The following is an 18,601-nucleotide window of genomic DNA, read 5'->3' as shown; positions in this document are numbered from 1 at the left end:
TTTAAGTCCCCAAACATGTCTCGATTGGCCTCCCTTTCTTAGGGGCATTGAGAAGGATGAGAAGGCCAGTGATTAGGGGAAGATGGAGGGAGGAGAAAGAGGCTAAGAAGGTGAGGGAAGAGAGCATGCAGTATGAGGGAGAGTTTGCATCTGTCCCCTTGACTTTCCTAGGAAGCCATGGTGCGGCTTCATTGTGTGATTTGAAAGGTTGGAATATAGGCTTATGAGTTGCCAGAGTCGCCAACACACATATATCCAAGTGTGTTCTAGGGACCTTCAAGGACACTGGCATTGGCAGTGGAGGCTGGCTGGACCTCTGCTTCTCCCTCTCCTCCCAGCTGACAAGGGTATGAAAACCTCCCAGATTCCCCCAAGGGGCTGTCCTTGGTCCTAGGATGTCTCCTGCACAGGACCGGGCAAGAAGCAGGGGACCCAAGGGAGCTGGGCTCTCCCAAGGATCAGTACCCCATGTCCAGTGCTCTGCTGCACCCCCGACAAACCATCCACCACCCCGTCCCCGTTTTGCTATAAATTTTGAGCAGTTCAGGCTACACAATTCAGCAGACGGATAAGGGCTTTCAAGTCAGTCCATCTGGATTAAACGTCCCGGTCTCATAGCAGTTAGTGTGACTGTGAACGAGTTTCCTTATTCATCAAAGGGAATAGTCATCCCTACCTCGTAGGTTTCTGGTGAGGGTTAAATAAGTGATATATGTCAGTCATCTAATACATGATGCCTGAAACGTAGTAAGTGCTTAGTCAAGCCTAGGTTCCCCTTCCTGACACTTCTGCCCACCCCAGTCCCGAGCTACTTTTCTAAATAGGAGATGGTGATTGGGCGGGGTGGGGAATAAAAAGGGATGCAATCACGTAAACCACAACTTCCTCCAGATTAGTCATTAAAACGTTTATTACGTTCATTGAGCTGTGTGAAGGAATATGAATTTTTGAAAGAAAAGAAAGGCTTTTGCATTTAACAAAGGAAATGGAACTAACAGGCAAAACTCTAAGTTAAAAGAAGCCCAAATAGCTCAGAATCGGCAACTGAGACGGTGGCACAGCAGCTGCAGCAAATCACCTTGTCTGGCCGTCCCCTGGAGGGAGGGTAGGGCAGAAAGCTTCCCGTTGGGCCAGTGACAGGGAAAGGTTTCTGGTGGAGGGAGGAAGACAGTAACATGATCATCTTATAAAACGGAAGCAGGAGGACCCGGGCTTGTGTCTGTGTTGTTTGCCGTATGAAGCCGGAAGGGGAGAGCGTGACAGACATGTCCTAACTATACCCACATCCACATCGTTGTCACCCCCCAGATCAGTGAGTCTTTGTTTTCAGGGTCTCCTTGTGCTGCTTCACCAGGGAGCCGACCCACTCCTTGGTTTTCTGCTTGGCTTCCTCCCAGGTGAAGAGGGGCTCATACCCCAGCTCTCGCTGAGCTTTCTTATAGGAGAAGGTGAACACACTGTTTGACAGGGTTATCAGGTGGCAGTTGAAGGGGGGTCGATATTTGTAAATTGGACTGAGCAAGAAGCTCACTATCTCCAGCAGGAAGGCAAGCCAATACTTCAGAGAAACGGGGAGGCTCATCCCGGAATCCAGGCAGAGGCCCCATTCTTTGCCCAAAGTGTAATTGAGGTCGTCATAGCTTTGGTGAGGTGTGCCGTCTGAGATGTAGTAGAACTGTCCTTGGATGCTTGGGGCCTTCTGGGGGTCCCGCAGGGCCCTCGAGGCCAGAATGTGGGCCCAGGCCACGTTGCCAACATAGACTGGGTTGACTCTGGAGAACTTGCAGTGATGGGACAGGATTCCATTGTTCTTCAGGGCACTGTCCACGTGGGCATAAAGTAATGGGCTCCCCTCCCCATAGATGTACATGGGCCTTAAGGCACAAGTGTACAAGGTGCCGCCATTTTTAAGAGCCCACCCATTAGCTCCCAGCACAGCCTTCTCGGCAAGCTTTTTGCTGTATGGGTATGGAGAGGACCATGCCGTTTCCAGATGCTCTTCTTCGTGGCCGTCCTGGATGATCTCCCTGTAGGAGTTGGGCCCAGCCACCTCTATGGTGCTGGTATGGATGAAGACTGGTACACTGGCCTGGACACAGGTCTCCAACAGGAGCTGGGTACCTGCCCACGGGGAGCACACCGTCAGTGTCGGGAAATAGTCCAGAGCCAGCCAGCCATGGACCGTGTCTGCCCCTAGCCCTCAGGGAGGGGGCTATTGCACGAGGAGTGCATTCCTGTGTGTCTCTGGCTGAGATCAGCTTATGCCAAAGCCACAGGACGAAAGCAGAAATGCAAAGAGGCCAAGATTTGGAATCTGGAGATCCAGCATTTCTAGGCTTTTGGATTTCATGGACCAGGGTACGTACTTCTAATGTCAGAAAAGGACAACGAGTTGCCGCTTTATATTTTGCGGAGTAAAGAGGTTTTAAAATGATCATTTATCATCTCTACCACCTCATTAAAGATAGGCTATTTTAACTTAAAAAATTAGGAGGTCATACTCTTAGAATAAGGACAGCTCTGGTTCTTAGGCAAAAGAGGACAGCTGAAGGATTCACATCACACACACACACACACACACACACACACACGAGTTGTATATAGGTAATATATACTCTTAAGTACACATTGAATTGTTCCTATTTTTCTCCTTTTTTTTTTTGAAGACCAATAAAAACTTGTCACAAGGACTTTTTTTTGAGTCACTGAGCAAATGATTGGTGGGCTCTGGGGAGAAGCTGGAGATCCAGACTCTGTTTCTGGTTGTGTGTTTCCTACAAAGGCCACTGCTAATTGTGGTCGTGGCTTGTCTACCCAGGTATGAAAAGTCGGGGTGGCAAAGCTTCCTTTCGCTTAGCTTTCTGGAGCTAGCCCTGGCCTTGTGTGTCGAGCCGGAGGACGAAGCAGAAAGGAGTGCACCCTCTGCTGGTAATATCTATCGTGGGAGGATCTTGCAGAATCCCTTTATCTGGGTAGGATTTTAGCTCACGGAGGTCACCCAGAGCGCCTTCCTTACAAGAAGGAAGCAATTTCCTGGGCAAAGCATCATTTTTGGGTGGTATTTTAAAAAATCCTTTTTAAGGTCTTTGTGCAATTTGCTTTTCAGGAGAGACAGCCTCCTTTTTAAAAAATTAAATCTAGAAGCAGAGAAAATTCGGAGCTAATTTACCTGCAGAGGGAGAAATGGCCATGATTGTGAAGTATTTTCTAAACCTGTCAGTGATGCTAGTTTTAGTCAATGGAGGCCTCTAACACTTCTCAGGGATTTCAAATCCCCTGTTGTTGGGAGCTGTGGAGAGTAGAAATTATGAGAGGGGGGCCGAAAACTCAAGACTGGTTAATCTTAGCACCCTCCTGGCAATATAGGGGTGACCGGGGGTGTGGCTAAGTTGAAACTAGAAATGGTCTTTTTTGAAACAGTGCAATTTTAGGCTGGAGATGCAAAAGCAATGAGTTGCTTTAGAAAAGGAGTCTCTGAGTAGACTAACTCTGGCGGGCAGGGCGTGGAAGGCAGATGTTCTGGGGTGCTGTGGTCCTAGAGAGATTGGCCTCCAGGGGTCAGAGGGAGGATACTACACAGCAAGCTAATAAGGGATTTAAGCTAATCCCTTGAGTGACTGTGTCTAGATTTAAAGTAAATTGGAAAGCCACAGTTCAGAAAGGGCCACCAAGCCCTTATGGGATGAGGATCTAAAGAGGGTGTACTTTGGGCACCTGGCTAGGTGCTACTCTTCAATAATAGATCTGGTAGTGAGCTGAAGAGATGGTATTATGGATAATGGGAAATTATTCTTATTAAGAAAATATTACAGGAAGACAAGTGCTGGCTAATTCTGTACTGCCAGACCACTGTGAACCAGCTTTGCCAGTTCTCTTATGAGGAATCCTTCTGGGGGTGGCATTCTCTTTACCCTTATTATCCTTCCTTTGCAGGAAGTCCTGCCCGAAGGAAACCAGCCCAGAGTTGTGGCCCGTCACTCCTAACTGACTTGGGGGTACCTCATACCACAGAGCTCTTAGTTCTTGGCTGTATGGTGACCCTCAACTTAGAGCCACACAGAAAAGCTAGCATGATGACCAAGGAAGAATTTGTAAGGTCTGGTTCCAGCCCAGTGGAGACAGGAGGTGGTTGGATAGCAAGAGTTTGAGGTTGGAGCTGAGTCAACACTTGATTGGACCAGCAGAAGGGTTTTCGTGGCCTTTGGACTCACACAGGCGTGGGTTTAAATTCTAGCCCTTTCACTCCTCCCCAGAGGGCCTTGGACAAGTCCCTTAGCCTGTCTCAGCCCTAGTTTCCTCATCAGAAATACGGAGGATGATGGCCTTGAATCTCTGTTGGTGGTGATGAGGAAAACTACTTGGTGCCCACCCAGCAGGTGTCTACCAGCCTCCTCTTCACTTATCCCAGCTTCTGACCCTCACTTGCCCACTTCCCTTCAGCTCCTCCCCAGGATCCTGTACCTCTCACATTGACATTCATGATGGTCTCTCGCTGAACGGCGTTCATGACGTCGATGACAGAGGCTGTGTGAATGACCACCGAGGCACCCTGGCAGGCTTCCTTCAGGCACTGCTCATCCAGGATGTCTCCTTCCAGCAAGGTCAGCCTGATCTTGCTCTGGAGCTCTGTGTGAACAGGAGTCAGGTCACTGGAAGGCTTTCTGGATCTGGAAGATTCCTGGTGACCCAGGTCTTTAAGGACAGGTAGATTGGGGGGAATGAGGAGTGGGGAGGGGTGAACATCCCATGGAAGGACCAATTAAACAAGGCCACAGAAATCAGAATGTGTAGCATTTCTTGGGAAAGAGCAAACGTCTCTTTCCGTCCCATCTCATTCTAAAAAAGAGAGTTTGAGCAGTGAGGGGTCAAGAGTGCCTGGAACACAAAATTGTTAAAGAGACTCATGGGGAGTTTATAAAATTCATTAAGGAGAGAATTTGCATTTAATTCGGTAGGGAATGGGGAATCCAGTATAGGTTTGGAATTAAAGGAGAAATGTAAACAGTTGTGCTGTAAGAGGCGAACCCTGGCTGCAGTATTATAACGTGGATCAGTCTAGTGGATATAAGAGAAAGCAAGGTGATTGAGGGATTAATTACACCGTCTGAACCACAGTTCACATGGGGAAGACTGGAACCAGGGATCCAGGAGTGGGAGACGAGAAGGGGAGAGGTACAAAAGGTTCAACTTTCAGACCTTACCTTGCCAGGTCCTGGTTCTTACTGGTGATGGGCTGGGAGGAAGAGTCAAAGGCAGCCTGAGTTTTTCCCACTTGAGTGATCAGAAGGATAGTGGCGCTTATTAACAGGAATTTAGGGTGGGCCCGAAGGATGGATTTAACTGAAAGAGCTCTTATTAGATATCATCAAAAGCAGATATCAATGCTGAAAATGAGCCAGCCACCGAGGGACTAACATTCCGGCCATCTAGCCAAGGGTTGCAGAGACAACATCAGGGTCTCTGGCTCCTCTGAAGCCCGCGGGAAGTGGAGCTACTGTGCACTACTGGTAACATCATCACCTCCGATGAGCCCACGACATAAACGCCACGCTACATACAGTTTGGATAAATACCCCGCACTTATTTTGTGCTTTTTATTTTGCACACGACCTTCAGCTTTCTGATTTCCTTTCACAGCTGTCTCATGAGATAGAGATTCTGATTACCACTTTACAGGCGAGGAAACCGAGGCTCAGAGAGGGTGAGGTAACATCCAAGTCACACTTCTAATGAAGACTCTAGCCTGCCCCCCGCCCCGCCTCCCGCCCCCCCCCCACCCCGCCCAGGCTTCAAGCCTTGCTTGCAGGACGTCAATTTAAATGAAATTGGCAATGGACAGCAGAGAACAGTGAGAGAGAAATTCAGAGTGAAAAATTCAGGGCTGCAGAATTTCCTCCTTGGGTTACAACTTGGAAGAACCTTAAGCCTGCTCTCCTTAAGCCTCTGCAAAATTAGCTCCGCCCCAATGCTTCCACTCCAAAAAGGCCACGAAGTGAGAGAAAGGCAGAGGAATTAGCCGCAGAGTGGAATTTTCTGATTGTGTCCCCACGTCTGCCCTGCCCCTCCCTTACTCTGCCTCTCTTTCAAGGCTAACTTCAGCAGACCGGCTCAAAGGAATTGCTATGCCCTGAAGCCCAAGGCCAAGGGAGGAAAGACCTCTTACCCATTAGTATGCAGGGCCGCAGAGAGAACAGCAGAGGGCGCTGTGTATGCCTCGGCGGTGGAGCCCTAGCTTCCTCCTCCAAGGCTCTGTGGGACTTGGCCAGTGTTTTGCATAGACTGAATATGCAGTTGCTTACGTGGTGTGAACTGGATTGGAGGGAGGCCCAGAGAGAAGCTACTAGACAAACTAGTGATTAAGAGTACAGACGCTGCAGCCAGACCGCCTGGGTTCAAATCCAGCTTTGCCATTTTCCAGGTGGGGGACCTTGAACAAGTTAATTAACCTCTGCAACGTCTGCATATTTGTGTCCCCTCAAATCCATTTGTTGAAATCCTAATGCCAATGTGATGGTGTTAGGAGTTGGGGGGATCTCTGGGTGGTGATTAGGTCATGAGGGTAGAGCCCTCACGAATGGGATTAGTGTTCTTATAGAAGAGACCCCAGAGACATCCCTCGCCCCTTCCACCATGTGAGAAGGTGTAGGCTATGAACCCTGGAAGAGAGCTCTCACCAGGACTTGACCCTGCCTTGATTTTGGACTTCCAGACTCCAGAACTCTGAGCAGTACATTTCTGATTATAAGCTACCCAGCCTGTGGTATTTTGTTGCAGCAGCCTGAATGGACTGGATTCTTCTGTGCTTGTATTCTCATCTTTAAAGAAAGGAGGACACTGTTACCCATCCCAGAGGATTGCGATGAGGAACAGATGCGTTGACACACGTGAAACACTTAGCGCAGTGCCTGGCACAGAAAGAACACCGTGAGTGGTCTCTGTTATTATCCTGACAGAGGCCCCTGCCCCCACCCATGACAGCGCATGACTTATTCACACTGGGGAGATGTTCCTCTTAGGTTGAGCATCACCCTCTCTGGGCATAAGTTGTCAGACTGCCAATATTGCTGAGATGTAGGGATTACAAACAGTTGATGTTGATCAGTTGTGAATTTTTTTTAAAAAAGCAGAGACGTTGTTGAAGCAGAGGATAGAGGAAATAGGATGTTTGCAGAGGTCAGGGGAGAGGAAAGGAGAACAGAGCGATGGGCAGGGTCCAGGAGAGCGAGCTGGGGTGGGGGGGGGGCTTTGTGTGGGGAGAGGGGTCCTCTGGGCAGCCAGGGCCTGCATGTAGACGGCCAGTCCACTGGGGCTGGGGAGGAGGACAGCGAATTGGTTTGGGGGCGCATAAGGGGGAAATGGCAGAAACTGAAGATTCACTTTCCCAGGAGTCAGCCCTAGGGCCGTGTGATTGGAGTTCTAGTCTAAGCTCTGCTACCCATTAATCCGGGTAGCAAGTCGCTTTACCTTTGTGGACCTCAATTTCCTCATTGTCCAGATGGGTGTTACCCCTCTCCTACCTTCCTCACAGGGTTATTTTGAGGATCTGGGGGGCAAAACAGGTTGGAAAATACACTATAAATCAAGCTTTTGCATTGGCACCATGGGCAGCAATCTGGAAAGAGAGACGTGAGGTGCTACAGCAGATTCTGCAGTCACTTCCTTGTGGTGATGAGAAGAGAGGCGAATGATAAAAAGAGATGTACGGGGAATCCACGCGAGGTGTGTCTGCACTCATGCTGCCTCTTGTTCTGTTTCTGGCTCCCTTGCTGCAAGCCTGTGCACCTTCTGCACTCCCCTCTCTCCTGCTCCATCTCTAATTCTCTCTTTCTCTCTCTCTCTCTCTCTCACACACACACACACACACACTCACACACACTCGCTTCACCTTCTCTTCCTTCTATTTCACCTTCACTGGAGATGCTCAGTGAAGCCACAGAAAGACCAGAGCAATCAAGAGGGGCGGGGACCCGCTGGTGGGGTCTCCAGGTTAATGGCACTAGCTCGCCCTTTGCAGATGGTACATAGCAAGTGACAAGTCAAAAATCATCAGAACATTGAAGACTTGTTGACAAGGGAGAAAACTGAAACATGATTTTCTGGTTGAGAAGAACAGAGGCTGAAGTGGCTGGTCTACAGCCACCCTCTCTAATCCTGGGTCAGGACCAGAATCATCTCCTGACACCATCTGTGATTACACCGTGGTATTACTCCATCTGTAATCTCCTTTCTGATAACACGGGATTAGCCTTGATTTGACTACAACTTTCCTTAAATTGCTAGACAAGAACCCCCTCCCCACACCTATGCAGGGTTTAAAATGCAGCTACACACCCATGACTCAAGTTCACTTACTAGAAAATTCCTCCCGAACTTCTGGTCTGAAGACTTTGTCCAGCACCCGGATCTCCTGCAGCTCCTTCTCCTCTACCAACAAGTGGACGATCCTCTGACCCAGAAACCCTCCTCCACCTGTCACAAGGCAGCTCCACCCTGCCATGGCCAAACCTGGGCACCGAGAAACACTTGCCAGGAACCAGAAAACCCTGGGGAGCAGTTTGGATGAGAGGTTGACACAGGAGAGAGCCTAAAAGAAATGTCAAGTGATTACATGCTCATAAAAACCCACTGTGTTCCTTCGACTCCATTTTTGCAAAAGTCCCACGCACCCCCTCCCAGGAGTAGCTGAAAGAAAATGAAAAAGCTCTAACCTGTTAGATTGTTGCAAGCCAGATGAGAGAGCGGGGTTCTGGTCTCCTTATCTCCCAAAGACAGGACTGGAGGGAGCTTTATGCGCTGTTGCCTCTGACTCAGCCCACTTCACCTTGAACTCTTACTCCATACTCATTGCTCACCCCTGGTCACTTCATCAAAAAGTGGTGAACTTTTAACTTGTATCTCTCATTCCTCCAAAGCACAAGAAGAGAAAGCAAGCTTCAAGGCCACAGTGTGATAAAGATTCTTGGTTCTGCCCTCAACAGGACTCGTGGAGGTCAGTGTCCACTGTCTGGGATCCGCAGTCTGTAAACTTAAGCTAGACCGGGAGAAATCTCCCAGCACAGTGTGAATTGCTGCCTTGTGCAGTAAATACATCTGGGCGGGGCGGGGCGGGGCGGGGCGGTGGAGGGTGCCTTCACTATGGAAGGCAATTTTCTTTCCCACCCAATATATCTGGAGCCTCAATTTCGACTTCCCCCTGGAGAGCTCTGGGTTTCTGGAGGAAGAGCACCATTGAAGGGAAGCTATCTGGTGATAACCACCTAGTTCTAGGACCTGTACAACGAGAGTTAGGAGTATGGCTGTTAGCTTAACTAACACCATCTTTGTCCCTTAGAGTTTTTCCTGTCCTTTCACTGACCCTACTCAGAACTGTGCAGTGAATTACTTCTCTGTCCTCAAGGGCTTTGTAATAGATATTAATAGATTTTGTTTAATAACTATTAGAGCCAGGTGGCCTCTATGCTCTGCTAGTCCCCAAACAATGATGAAAACCTTTGCTGACGTATTCTTGGTGCCCATGAGACTAGTTTCCCCTTCATGAATATTAATGTAGGAATGCACGTCCTGCTTCCAAGCGCTGACCCTCATGCCCTAGGTTAGTTATAAAGTTGTCCTGATAGCCCTCAGCAGTGCTGAGGGCAGCTGTGAATGCCTCTGGGTCACTGTTTACCAAACCCTACTCTGTAAGTTACAATCTAATAAAGTGATCCATTGATTACGTGGAGCTGCCTGCCTCATTTTTCCTTCTCAAGATGTCTTCTCAGTTGGATGGGCACTTTTTCTTCCCTCTGTCCTCCAACACTAGAGATCTGTAGCTGTGGGCCACCGTAGCTTTTATTATGAATGTTTGCACTCACCCCAGATTTTGGCTGCAAAACCACTCTCAGTAGATTCTTGAACTGAAGATGCCCGTATGCTTCAGAAGCCTGTGCCCAGAGACGCCCAAATACCACCGCCATAAGCTTTGCAAGATACTGTCAAAAAACTGAGGTGTAATTTACGTGTGTTAAAATATCGAGATCTTAAGTGTTAGTTCAATGAACCGTTACAATTATGTACACCGATGTAATAAACCACCCAAAACAAAATATACAACATTTTCTTCCCTGCAGAAAACTCTTTCCTACCCCTTTCCAGCCAATTCCCATCCTTCCAGTCTACCCCAGAAACAACGACACTCTGATATTTAGTGGATAGATACTCTCCTAATTTTTCTTCTAAATTTATGGTTCTGGGTATATATTTAAATATAGAATCCATTTAAAATTAACTTTTGTACACTGACTACAGAAAAATTCACTATTGTGTTCCTTTACTGTCTATCCATTTGCTTTCACCAGTTTTTTTTTTTGCTTTTAATTATTTGCTTGTTTATATTTGCTCTGGGTTTAATTTACACTTCGTTTTCAAGTTTCTTATGGTCAAAGATTGGATACTTGATTTCTTCTTTTTGACAATATGCATTTGCATTTAGAGCTGCAAATTTCCCTCTAAGCATTGTGTTAGCTGCTCCCAACAGTTTTGATGTATTAGAATTTTGTCATCATTCAGGTAAAAATATTTTTCTAACTTACCTGTGATTTCTTCTTTGGTGTGTGAGTTACTCAGAGCATGTTGTTTAATTTCTAAAACTGGGGATGTTTTAGGTATCTTGTTGTTATCCATTTCTAATATAATACTATTGTGGCCAGAGCATATACTCTGTTTGACTTTGATTTTTAGATATTTACTGAAACTTGTTTCGTGGTCCGGCAAAAATGGTCTATCTTGGTGAAATGCCGCACGCTCTTGAAAAGAATTTTTCACGTTTCCATCAGTTGTTGGGAGTAATGCTTTACAAAGAGTGGGTTTGACCCCCTACTCCAGGTCTCTCCCTCTCCCCATGTTATAGACATTCTCCTCTTCCCACTAGAGACCTGACTCCCAATGCCTCAAACACACTTGCTTAGGAAAGGTTGACCCTAGTCACTGAGTTATAGCATCTTGTTCCCTGAAGCTATCAGCACTAACTAAAGGCGCTTGTCTTGCTGAGACCCATAGAGCCTATCTGTGGCCACTAAAGTGCATCATACAGCTTTGCCTGCTCTAGCGATGCTGTAAGTGAACCATATACATCCCCTGTCCTCTTCGAGGCTGGCGTTTTTATTCATTCCCCCAGCTGCTGGGAATGCTGGAGGCTGGTAGATTTCAGCTAGTATCTCTCTGGGAATTGCCTTCAGCCAAAGAGCCAACAGAACAAGAGTTCAACGTCTCTGAGTGGAACCAATAAACTCTACAGACAGTGAGAAATAAAATAAAGGGGAAGGCAGATGGGGACCACAACATCACCTTTCTTTTATTTCCAAACATCTTTACTGAGATATAATTTACATGCCATAAAATTAACTTGTTTTAAGTATACAATTCAACTATTTTAAGTAAAATTATGGACTTGTATAACCATAACCATTGTCCTGTTTTGGAACATTTCTATCTCCCCCAAAAGATCTCTTGTGCCCATTAGCAGCCACTCCTCATTCCCACTCCCCAGCTCTGGGCAACTTTTATTTATTTTTATTTTTTATTTTTTTGCGGTACGCGGGCCTCTCACTGTTGTGGCCTCTCCCGTTGCGGAGCACAGGCTCCAGACGCGCAGGCTCAGTGGCCATGGCTCACGGGCCTAGCCGCTCCGCGGCATGTGGGATCTTCCCGGACCGGAGCAAGAACCCGCGTCCCCTGCATCGGCAAGCGGACTCTCAACCACTGTGCCACCAGGGAAGCCCTCCAGCTTTCTTTTGGTTTCCATTTGCATGGAATATCTTTTTCCATCCCCTCATTTTCAGTCTGTATGTGTCCCTAGGTCTGAAGTGAGTCTCTTGTAGACAGTGATATGCATCTTGTTTTTGTATCCATTCAGTCAGTCTATGTCTTTTTGTTGGAGCATTTAATCTTGTGTTTCACACTTAGAGAAGTTCCTTTAGCATTTGTTGTAGACCTGGTTTGGTGGTGCTGAATTCTCTTAGCTTTTGCTTGTCTGTAAAGCTTTTGATTTCTCCATTGAATCTGAATGAGATCCTTGCTGGGTAGAGTAATCTTGGTTGTAGTTTCTTCCCTTTCATCGTGCCACTCCCTTCTGGCTTGTAGAGTTTCTGCTGAGAAATCAGCTGTTAACCTCATGGGAGTTCCCTTGTATGTTATTTGTCCTTTTGCCCTTATTGCTTTCAATAATTTTTCTTTGTCTTTAATTTTTGTCAATTTGATTACTATGTGTCTCAGCGTGTTTCTCCTTGGGTTTATCCTGCCTTGGACTCTCTGTGCTTCCTGGACTTGGGTGGCTATTTCCTTTCCCATGTTAGGGAACTTTTCGACTATTATCTCTTCAAATATTTTCTCAGGTCCTCTCTCTCTCTCTCTCCTCCTTCTGGGACCCCTATAATGCGAATGTTGTTGTGTATAATGTTGTCCCAGAGGTCTCGTAGGCTGTCTTCATTTCTTTTCATTCTTTTTTCTTTATTTTTTATTCTTTTTTCTTTATTCATTATTTTTTCTTTATTATTTTCATTCTTTTTTCTTTATTTTCTTTATTCTTTATCCACGACAGTGAATTCCACCATTCTGTCTTCCAGGTCACTTATCTGTTCTTCTGTCTCAATTATTCTGCTATTGATTCCTTCTAGTGTATTTTTCATTTCAGTTATTGTATTGTTCATCTCTGTTGGTTTGTTCTTTAATTCTTCTAGGTGTTTGTGCTTTAATTCTTCTAGGTCTTTGTTAAACATTTCTTGCATATTCTCAATCTTTACCTCCATTCTTTTTCCGAGGTCCTGGATCATCTTCACTAACATACTGAATTCTTTTTCTGGAAGGTTGCCTATCTCCACTTTATTTAGTTGTTTTTCTGGGGTTTTATCTTGTTCCTTCATGTGGTACAAAGTCCTCTGCCTTTTCATTTTGTCTCTCTTTCTGTGAACGTCTCTCTCCTTTCTTAGGATGTCAATTATCCTTCTTTTTTAAGTGGTAGAGTTTGCAATATACATTTACAATGAATCCAGGTTCACTTTCAAATAACACTATACCACTTCATGGGTAGTGTGAGTATCTTATAATAACAAAATATTCCTAGTTCCTCCCTCCTGTCTCTTTTATCATTGTTGTCATTCATTTCACTTATACATAGGCATATACATAAATATATACATATATAATTGTTACTTTATTTTGAACAGGCTCTTATCTGTTAGATCAACTGAGAATAAGAAAAATAAAAGTTTTTAACTTCACATATTCCTTCTCTAATGCTCTTTCTTTGTGTAGATCTAAATTTCTGACCTATACAATTTTCTCTTTCTCTGAGGAGCTTTTTTCAACATTTCTTGCAGCGTAGCGTTACTGGTAACAAATGCTCTCAATTTTTGTTTGTCTAAGAAAGTCTTTATTTCTCTTCAGCTTAAAAAGGCAATTTCACAGAATACAGAATTCTATGTTGGTGTTGTTTTTTTCTCTCAACACCTTGACTATTTCACTCCACTCTCTTCTTGCTTACGTGGTTTCTGAGAAGGATGTAATTCTTATCTTTGCTCCTCTATAGGTAGTGTGCTTTTTTTCTCTCTGGCTTCGGTCAAGACTTTTTTTTTAATCTTTGATTTTCTGTAATTTGAAGATAATATGCCTGCTTGGTGTTCTCTGACCTTCCTGGAACTGAGGTTTGGTGTCTGACATTAATTTGGGGGAAATCCTTCGTCATTATTGCTTCAAATATTTCTTCTCTTCCTTTCTCTCTTCCTTCTCTCTCTCATATTCACATTACTCATATAATACACCTTTTATAGTTGTACCACAATTCAGGGATATTCTGTCCTGGGTTTTTATCCAATATTTTTTCTCTTTGCTTTTTAGTTTTGGAAGTTACTATTGACATATCTTCAAACTCAGAGATTCTCTACTCAGCCATGTCCACTCTGCTAAAGAGCCCATTAAAGCATTCTTTATTTCCATTACAGTGTTTTTGATCTCCAGCATTTCTTTTTGATTCTTTCTTAGAATTTCCATCTCTCTGTTTACATAATCCATCTGCTTTTGCACGTTGTCTACTTGGCGCATTCGATCGTTTAGTGTATGAATCAGAGCTGTTTTAGATTCCTGGCTTGATAAATCCAACATCCCTGCCATATCTGAGTCTGGTTCTGAGGCCTGTTCTGTCTTTTCAAACTGTATTTTTTTGCCTTGTAATTTTTTGTTTAAAGCCAGACACGATGTACTGGGTTAGAAGAACTCTGGTCCATAGGCCTGTAGTGATGTGGTGGAAGGGTGTGTGTTGGGGAAGTGTTCTACAGTCCTATGATTAGTCTTGGTCTTTTGGTGAGCCTGTGCCCCCGGACTGTGAACTTTACTTCTCAATCCCCCCTTCCCCGCTAAAGTGGGACAGGATTGCTAGAGGGGGCAGGAGTTGGGTATTTCCGGTCTCCCAAGTTGGTTGGGCTCTGATAAAACCCTAGTAGGTGAGGGTCTGGTAAAGTGGTTTCTCTTGAGGGCAGGCCTTGTTAAGAACAGCATGCACTGGCGTATGTCAACATGGTTATTTTCCCCCTCCCCCTGCTAGAAGCTCTAGGGATTTTTTTCTCTGATATTCACTGTGAGAACCTAGTAGAGTTCCTGTAAGTAAAACAAAAGTATTGGGTGGGGGGGTCCTCCTCTGACTGGGTGCCCCCAGAGTTTTTTAACTCTCAGACGGGTCCACACCTAGCCTCCAGCAATTCATCAGTTACAGTTCAGGTTTTCTGATGCCAGGGCTGGTTTTCACCGAGGCTTCTGCTCATGGATTTCTGCTCAGATAAATTGTGATTCTCTGTACCTGCCAGTCTCTCCAGTTTGGGGGTAGTGGTGGTGGTGTGCCCTGTGACCTCATTTTTCTGAAGGATCTAGAGAAGTTGTTGATTTTTCAGTTTGTTCAACTTTTTACTTGTTGTTGGAATGGACCGGCAACTTCCAAGAGCCTTACCTCCTGGATTGGGAAACAGAAGTCCCCCATATTGTTTAATTTTCATGATGAGAATCCAAGGAGATTGGTATTATTATTTAGTAGAGGAAACAAAAGACGTTTTGAGTCTTGCCAAACATCTTGAGGACAGTGGAGTCAGAATCTGAATCAACACAACCTGACCCTGGGGTGACTCCAAAGCCAATCCTCTTTATCAGAAAACAATGCTTATCTTTTAGATACCCAGTGTTCTGTTCAATTGTTGAAACTTTCCAATGGGGAAGATTTCTCTGCCTTCTTTATCCATGCATTCTAATGGCGGACATTTTTAGGGGCTGAGAAGTCCCTTCTGAGGTTTCATTAGTATCTCTTCATGTGACTGTGGACATTCCGCTGTCCACACCTCTGATGCCATGAGAACAGCCTTTGGCACTATCTTTATAACATCCCTGCTCATCTCCCTTGGGATCCTGGATCTTAGATCTAGCCCTCTGAGTTCAGAAGGAAAAGGCAACTTAAAAAATGACACAAATGTGTCTAGGACCAAAAAAAGAGTACAGTTATCACCCAGGTAGATGTATACAGGGAGAACTTACACTAGATTCTCTTGTAAAGTAAGCTAACTCCATTATCTACATCCCCAATTGCCTTCTTGCCATATGCTATTGTGATTTGTTTCTCTTACCCCAAACCGGTCTGGAATGACTCAGTCAGGCTGCCACCTGCTGATTTCAGGGCTGAAGAGACTTCCTGGCCATCATGCCTGCTTAGAAGTCCCTATAATAAGTACAGTTATTACAGAGAAACTTGGGGAATTTTACTGCATGTTCATCAGCCAGCAAGTAGTCTGAGCATGCAAAAAAAATCTGATTTATGAGATGGTGGTGGGGTGGTTAGGAGAGTGGATGTTATCTTACCAACGATTCCTCTGGTTTCAAACCTTACTTTCAAGGCTGCTTATTTATTCTTTTGCACCACAAAAGACAATGAGGTTCTGAGATATTCTTATCTGATCTCTGACGTAAGAGAATAACGAGACCAAAGTCATGGACTTAACACAAATTGGAAGAGCCTTCAACAAGTGGTATCTGAGGCATAGTTCTGTGATCTAGAAGTAGAATTCCAGAGAGTGAATTTCTAGGAAGTTCACCAAGCCCCAGTGGATGTGATGCTGAGTCCCAGCTGGCGACAGGGGTATGAGGGCTGAGGAACAGGGAAGAGAAGAGCAAAGTCTATCTAGGTGCCGTCCCATGCTACAAGAGGTGGCTGGGTTGTCCAGTTCTCTCAGGAGTCTGCCCGAAGCCTGCCCACTGTCAGAGTCCATGTTCCTGGAGACCCCTGGGTAAGAGAATATTTCTCAGACTTTAATTTCTTCAGTTGGTTGAGCTCTTTAGTACTTTATTGAGAAAGCCTACATCTATCTAGTAAAACTACCCAATGTGACTGAAATAAAGATGTCTCCTTTCTCATTTATTGGTCAAGGACTGGTATAGTCTAATTTGTTTCCAGAGTTCCTGAATCTCTTGTCTCTTTTCACTACCTCTCCCGGAGGTCAGTACACTACACAGAATAGACCTTATTTAACAGGATGCTGTGGCATCCTAGGTCACAAAGACAAATATTTTAGGTTTTCATTTGTTTTTCTGTTCTCTCACGTCTCTGGCATTGGCTCTGTGAACTAACGTTAGTTTCCCAAGATCCCTTGCAGTGGTGCATGAGTCAGGCTGTACCAGGACCACCCCCGCCCCATAACCCTTTTTGATCCTGTGAAGCTGCCATCTTTTCCAAGGCACATTGTTGTTACTCCAGTCAGTGTGTTGAGGGCCTTCTTCACACCCCTGCTCACTTAGGCATCCTGTCCCACAGTGCAACTGTGACTGCTGTGTCAGCCAGGCAGTTGCCCTTAGACAGGGCACCTCCTTAGCCTGTCCCTAAGTTTTAGCATAAGCACCCCATCCTTGCTGCCAAATTAAGACCCCTTCTTGGCCTCAAAATGACCATCAGCCCAACAATGCAGGAGCCAATTTTAACTTTTAACTGAATAAAAGGTTAGGATCTAACAAAAGGGTCATGGTCAATTATCTTTTTCCTTTTATCAACCCATTAACAATGACATCTAACTTAGTCTCCCAGGCCTCTTTTCAAAGACCACAATCCTATCAACAGTCTACTACTCTTTAAGCGTTCTAACTACACTAGCTTCACTTTCCTTCTTTTATCTGGTTCGTCTGTTCTGCCCTGTCTCATAGATAGGGAATATGATTTTTGTTGGGGAATATTTTATATGGATAGCTCTTCTGTCCAGAGTGCAAATTTCCATAGTTATCTCATAGAGATATAGAGGATATAGATAGATATAGAGGATGTAAAAAAATATAGCTATTTAAGTCACTACTGATCTTCCCTTTAAAGATCATTTATTTAGAGAAGAATCAAAGGAGTTGATTATTTGGAAGTCTGGGTGTTCACTTCCTCTGTATTCTGGGTTCTGAATACACCCCAGTATAGGCAAACAGGACTGTCTAATACCACCATAGTTTATTTTCTCTTTATAAATATGTAGGTGGCACATAGTCCATTCATTTGGGTTAGGCAGATGGCTATAGCATTAAATGTTATGACCAGAGAGGCTGCTGCAGGACGGTGTTCTCTTTCTGTGTTTCCCATGCTATCTAATGTTCTCTTGACCTTGGTTATGTGGGATAAGCTGGGCAAAAGTGGAACTGTACTATGGCGTGAGTTCATGCAGCAAAGTGTCGACCCAGGAATGATAGGAGACTTTTCATGTCTTTTGGCTTAGGTAGTGACCAGTTCAGCTTGGTTCTATCCTAACTCACTGTTTTCCCTCTGGGACTTCTATACTTCTCCATATGTGGCAGTGCAGTTTGATCCAGCTTTGTCTTTTTGGATTAATTCATTTAACAAATATTTACTGAAAGCCTTCCACGGTGTTGGGCATGGTTCCATGTGCTGGGAATGAAGAGGTGACCACAACTGATAAATGTGGCTGTGCAGCTGAAGATTAGCAATAAACAAACAAAGGATAAGTTAACTGCCGATTGTAGTAAGTGCTGGGAGGGGAAAAAAAACCAGGGTAATGCGATGAGTAAAGTAGAGCCTATTCTAGATAGGACAGTCAGGGAACTCTCACTTGATTGGGGCAGTGGCTTTTAAACTGAGATCTAAGTGTCTAGAAAGAGCCAATCATGGAAAGAGATTGGGGAAGGACATTTTATGTAGAGGGGATAGTAAAGGTGACAGTCTAGAGGCAAAAAAGAGTTTGGCTTGTTTAAGGAATAGAAAGGAGGCATTATGGCTGGGGCATAGTGAATGAAGGGGAGGGTGATAAAGGATTTGCAAGAACATGATCCTACAGTGCCCCGAAGAGCTGACGATCAGTGTAGAACTGATACTGAGTGGAATGGGAAGCCGCAGAAAGGCCTTAAACAGGTGAGGTATAGGATTTGCTTGTACTTAATAAATCTATCAGATTGTTGTATAGAGAACAGAATGTAACAAGGAGTGAGAGAACATGGGGAAACCAGTTATGAAGTTATTTATTTAGGGCACTGGAAATTCATCCTTAACTTTCTTGTTGATTTCAAGCGTCAGATCTTATCCAGCTGGATGCCCCTGCTCTAGAAGTCT

At 45.0% G+C, this 18,601-nt stretch overlaps 1 protein-coding gene across 2 annotated transcripts; it reads right to left on the bottom strand.

The window, feature by feature from the left end:
- Nucleotides 1-892: 892 nt before the first annotated feature.
- Nucleotides 893-8,846, bottom strand: LOC307182406 (3 beta-hydroxysteroid dehydrogenase/Delta 5-->4-isomerase). 2 transcript variants are annotated; one of them, XM_079913631.1, is made up of 4 exons: nt 8,709-8,846; nt 8,353-8,505; nt 4,462-4,626; nt 893-2,121 (listed from the first exon to the last, which is right to left on the bottom strand). In XM_079913631.1, exons 2-4 carry the CDS (start codon nt 8,495-8,497, stop codon nt 1,310-1,312), a joined length of 1,122 nt encoding a protein of 373 aa, XP_079769757.1. In that variant the 5' UTR covers nt 8,498-8,505; nt 8,709-8,846; the 3' UTR covers nt 893-1,309. The 2 variants fall into 2 exon arrangements, with proteins under 2 accessions (XP_079769757.1, XP_079769756.1); XM_079913630.1 differs by having other exon boundaries at nt 8,353-8,584; nt 8,709-8,843.
- Nucleotides 8,847-18,601: the final 9,755 nt, after the last annotated feature.

Source organism: Stenella coeruleoalba, assembly GCF_951394435.1.
Source record: "Stenella coeruleoalba genome assembly, chromosome: 1".
NCBI classification, from domain to species: Eukaryota; Metazoa; Chordata; class Mammalia; order Artiodactyla; family Delphinidae; genus Stenella; species Stenella coeruleoalba.
The sequence above is the reverse complement of the archived record's forward strand: the minus strand, read 5'-3'. Positions and strand labels throughout refer to the sequence as shown.

Excerpts from the sequence above, each read along its gene's own strand:
- LOC307182406 (XM_079913631.1), bottom strand. The coding sequence starts at position 8,497 with ATGGCAGGGTGGAGCTGCCTTGTGACAGGTGGAGGAGGGTTTCTGGGT. Across the intron at positions 4,627-8,352 it reads AGTTCGGGAGGAATTTTCTA|AGCTCCAGAGCAAGATCAGG; the intron begins GTAAGTGAACTT and ends CTGTTCACACAG. Across the intron at positions 2,122-4,461 it reads CATGAATGTCAATGTGAGAG|GTACCCAGCTCCTGTTGGAG; the intron begins GTACAGGATCCT and ends CCCCGTGGGCAG.